The 3,907-nt window shown below is 55.1% G+C and overlaps 1 protein-coding gene across 1 annotated transcript in view; it reads left to right on the top strand.

Moving 5' to 3' along the window:
- The window catches only part of DRC3 (dynein regulatory complex subunit 3), a 51,161-nt gene that overhangs the window by 30,290 nt on the left and 16,964 nt on the right, over positions 1–3,907 (top strand). The window contains exon 9 of the mRNA XM_006161667.3: positions 45–185. Within this exon, the coding sequence (XP_006161729.1) occupies positions 45–185 (141 nt within the window). The remainder of the gene's footprint in view (positions 1–44; positions 186–3,907) is intronic.

Consider the following 3,907-nt stretch of genomic DNA (forward strand, 5'->3'; position numbering starts at 1 on the left):
CTCAAGCCTGGCCCGGGCAACAAGCACGGTGAGCCCTTGCCTAGAAAGAGCTGGGTGTGGTGACACATGACCGTAGCCCCGACCTGGAGGACTGCGACAGGGAGAGGCACCATCTCAGAGCAGAGGCCCACAGGCTCGCCGTTGCGGTGCCCCCTGCTGTCGGTGTCACTGTAATGACGGTCTCCGTACCCCTGCTGTTCTGACAACAGTCAGTGTCGCTGCTCTTCCGGGCTCATCATGTGCCAGGCGTTTCCTCAGCCCCACTCTGTGCCCAGCCCTGGGAAGCCAGGCTGCGCCAGACGTGGTTGTGCCCCTGGGAAGCTCCCACCTGTGAGGGCCCCAGACCCCACCCGAGTGAGCTGAGTGGTCAGTGCCACGCAGGAGGGAAGCCTGGGGAGCCTCGGGGGTTTGCTGGGTGCACCGTAAACCAGGCGAGGGGAGTAGGGATGGGTCCGACCCATGATCAGGAAGAGCTGGCCTGAGCTGGTGGAGGATGGGCATTCCCCCAGGAGTGGCCTGAGGACCCGGTCTACCCAGAGCACTCAGGGCCATGAGAAAGGGCACTTGTTTTTGTTTTTCTTTTTAAGAGAGATTGTTCCTATGGGGTGTGGGTGCTCTCCAGAGAGAAAGAGAGAAGGAAAGTTAAAAAATCACCGCCCAAGAAGAATGGCCGTGCTGCCGTTCCTTCTCCATTCTCTTCTTGGGATCTTGGGCATGCACAGACGCCCAGTGTGAGGTTTAAGCCGCTGGATCTGGGACTCGAACCATGGTCGACTGCGTGGGAGTCCAGCAATGTAACCTTTATGCTGTCTGTTGGTCCCGTTAGTTTTTGTCCTTGATGGGAACTGTTCCTTCTAGTTAGCATTATGTTCAAAGACAAGTTTTTTGTTTGTTTGTTTTTTAAGTTTTTGCTATAGGGTGTGTATGCTTGCCAGAGAGAGAGAGAAGAAAAGTGAGAAATTTGCCCTAGAAGGGATGGCCATACCACAGTCCTTCCTCTTCCATTTTTCTCTGGAACTTTAGGCACACACACACACACACACACACACACACACACACATCTGGAGTGTTTTTCAAGCTGCTGGATCTGGAACTCGAACCTCAGAGTCGGCCATGTGGGATCCAGTTGCCTTAAGCACCATGCCACAGGTTGGCGCGCAGAGGCAGGATTCTTGACTGTATGACACGCAGATCGTTTGGAGACTGCGTGGAGAGCTGCGCCCCTTCCTTCTCAGAGACCTGCCCACACACCGCGTTGCTGGCAACATCGGGGGCTGCCAGGAGCCCGTGGGGCCCTCCTGGCTGAGAGCGGAAGTGCAGCACCTCTCCTGGCAACGCGGGTATAGACGTAACTGGGCTGGCAGTGGACTCCTGTGCGCCCCCAGCCCTCCCGCCTCGTCTCGTGAGCCCCGCCAGCAGGACCCCACGTTCTGCAGGATTCCTTCTCCAGACCCCTCCTTACATCACTGACTGCAGCCAAGGCCAGGAGTCGCAGATGGTCGCGTTTGGCTGTCCTCTGTGTTCCGTTTAAGTCTGCAGAGGATTGAAATGTTCTGAGCATCCTGCTGATGCTAGAAACTGGAAGGTTTCACAGAAAGCCGTGGCGGCCGGCCTTCCCGGAGGCAGCTGTCATCCAGGCCAGAGTGAGCGCCGCCGCCTCTGGACAGGTCACGTCTTTGGTCCACATCCCTAGCCAGCTGCTTCCTCCCGATAGTTCCTGTCTGGTCCCTGTATCCCCTGGGTTTGGGATGCCTGGGCATCAGCTAGCTGGCCCCTCCTGCCGCCGCACGAGCCAGCCCTGAGCAGCGAGTCCCTCGGGGGAAGCAGGGCACGGGCCTGGCTGGGCCTGCCTCTCCACCTCTCGGGTTCAAGGTGCGTGCCTTTGCAGCACGCTGCTTCCTCACAGGCCACCTCGAGCAGTTTTGGGGCTGGCCTGGCATTGGAATTTTCTAGAGCTCCCCGGATGCTTCCAGTGCTCAGCCTATGTGAGGCCACTGTCTTTGAAGGTCCCAAGACCCCACACGCCCGAGGGCTCCCAGTCCCGCCACTCACAGGCCTCCTGCTCTCCTCTGGCTTCACCCTGCCTTCCTCCCGCTGCACACAGCACCTCTGTCCTGGCCCTGGGGCAGGCCTCAAGGTCACAGGCAGTCAGACCCTGTGCCAGGATCCAGAGACGCCGTGGTCCCTCTCTCAGCCACGTGGCCCCGGCTGTACGTGGCGAGTGCCACACCGCAGAGCTGCAGAGGGGACCACCAGGATGGAGGGCGAGTACTCGTACAGGTCAGAGCAGCGGCGGCACGAAGTTGTTGTCGTAGGTCCTTGGGTCACTGACTCTCTTGTGGGTAGGGGGCACGTGGCACCGACAGGCGATGCCCTCCCACCCCACTGCGCCTCTGCACGCGCCATGAGAACAGAGCACGCGTGTCCTGTGCCCTGCTTACTGCATCGCTATCTAAGCACCCAGGGCCCTTCCAAAGTGGACGGGTTACTCTAGTTCCCTATTTTGTGGAAATTCTAAAAATACTTAATTAATGAAGAAAGAACTTATTGTTTGCTCACATGAATCATACTTTTATGAAACCAAACATCGCGCTGTTGGGAAAGTTGTGATGTATTTCTCTGTTTTCTGTACAAAAATGTGTCATGACTTCCCTGAAAACCCAATGTATTTTATATATATACCTTTTTTTAAAGAAGAAAAGGGATGGGAGGGGCTGGCAGGTGGCGTGGTGGTTAAGGACACTAGACTCCCACATGGACAACCATGGTTCGAGTCCCAGACCTGGTGGCTTCCTTTCTCATTTCTCTCTCTTTCTCTTTCACTCTGTCCCTCTCTGGTCAAATTAAAATAAATAAATAAATAAATAAATAAAGTTAAATGAAATAATTCTTTTAAAAAAAAGACGAAGAAAAGGGATGGGCCCAGCAGATGGTGTAGCAGTTACATCACTGGACTCCCATGGCCAACCGTGGTTCCAGTCCCAAACCCAGAGGCTTGCCACTCACACCAGGCGTGTATGTGTGCATGCCCAAGAATCTGGAAGGAAAGTGGAGGAGAAAGGATTGAGGTGTGGCCATCCCCCCGGGGGCTGATTTCTTACTTCCACTCTCACTGTCTCGGTCTCTCTCTGGCAAGCACACTTGCCCTAAAGCACAACTTATCAAAAAAAAAAAAAAAAAGAGGGCTTTTTTCCCCCAAAGAATTATCCATTTCATTTCATTTATTTTTATTATGTGTTAATTGGCCAAGTAGATGAGAGGTGAGGTGGCCAGGGCCCAATCTCAGCACCAGATTCTTAGAATGGAATTGGTTTTCCTTGTGTCGCTGCTGCACCAAAACCCTGGGCCCAGTTTATGTGCTTCTTCCTTGGGAACAGCTGGGCTTTCCTATACCCGTATCAGACGGGGTTCAGCTTCCGGGTCACTAGCTCGTGACCCCTTTGTTGGTCTGGGACCCTGGAGCACAGCAGGTTTCGCAGACGACCTCTCGAGGAGAGGGCACGCGTGCCCACCGCTGTATTTTAGTTTTTAAAGTGTATGTATTTCCTTCCTGTGAGAGACAGACAGGGGCGGGGAGAGAAAGACAGGTACCTTGACAGGGTCTCACCACACCGTGACCCCCGCCCGACTTCCGGCCAGCTAGGATCACGGGCATGCTCCCATGTGCCCAGCATGTGCGCCCAGCCGGGATGTGGCATCCCGGAGCTTCACCCGCTGCCCGCTCCGCCGCCACCGGCTCTATCGCCCTGTTTGGTTTTTGCGACCTTTGGTCTCTCTCTGTCTCTCACTCTATATGTACATGTCCTCACCAGAGACAGACAGACAGACACACACACACACACACAGCCTCTCTCTGTCTCTCACTCTATATGTACATGTGCTCACCAGAGACAGACAGACACACACA

This window comes from Tupaia chinensis, unplaced genomic scaffold (genome assembly GCF_000334495.1).
Source record: "Tupaia chinensis unplaced genomic scaffold, TupChi_1.0 Scaffold138725_1, whole genome shotgun sequence".
Lineage (NCBI taxonomy): Eukaryota > Metazoa > Chordata > Mammalia > Scandentia > Tupaiidae > Tupaia > Tupaia belangeri.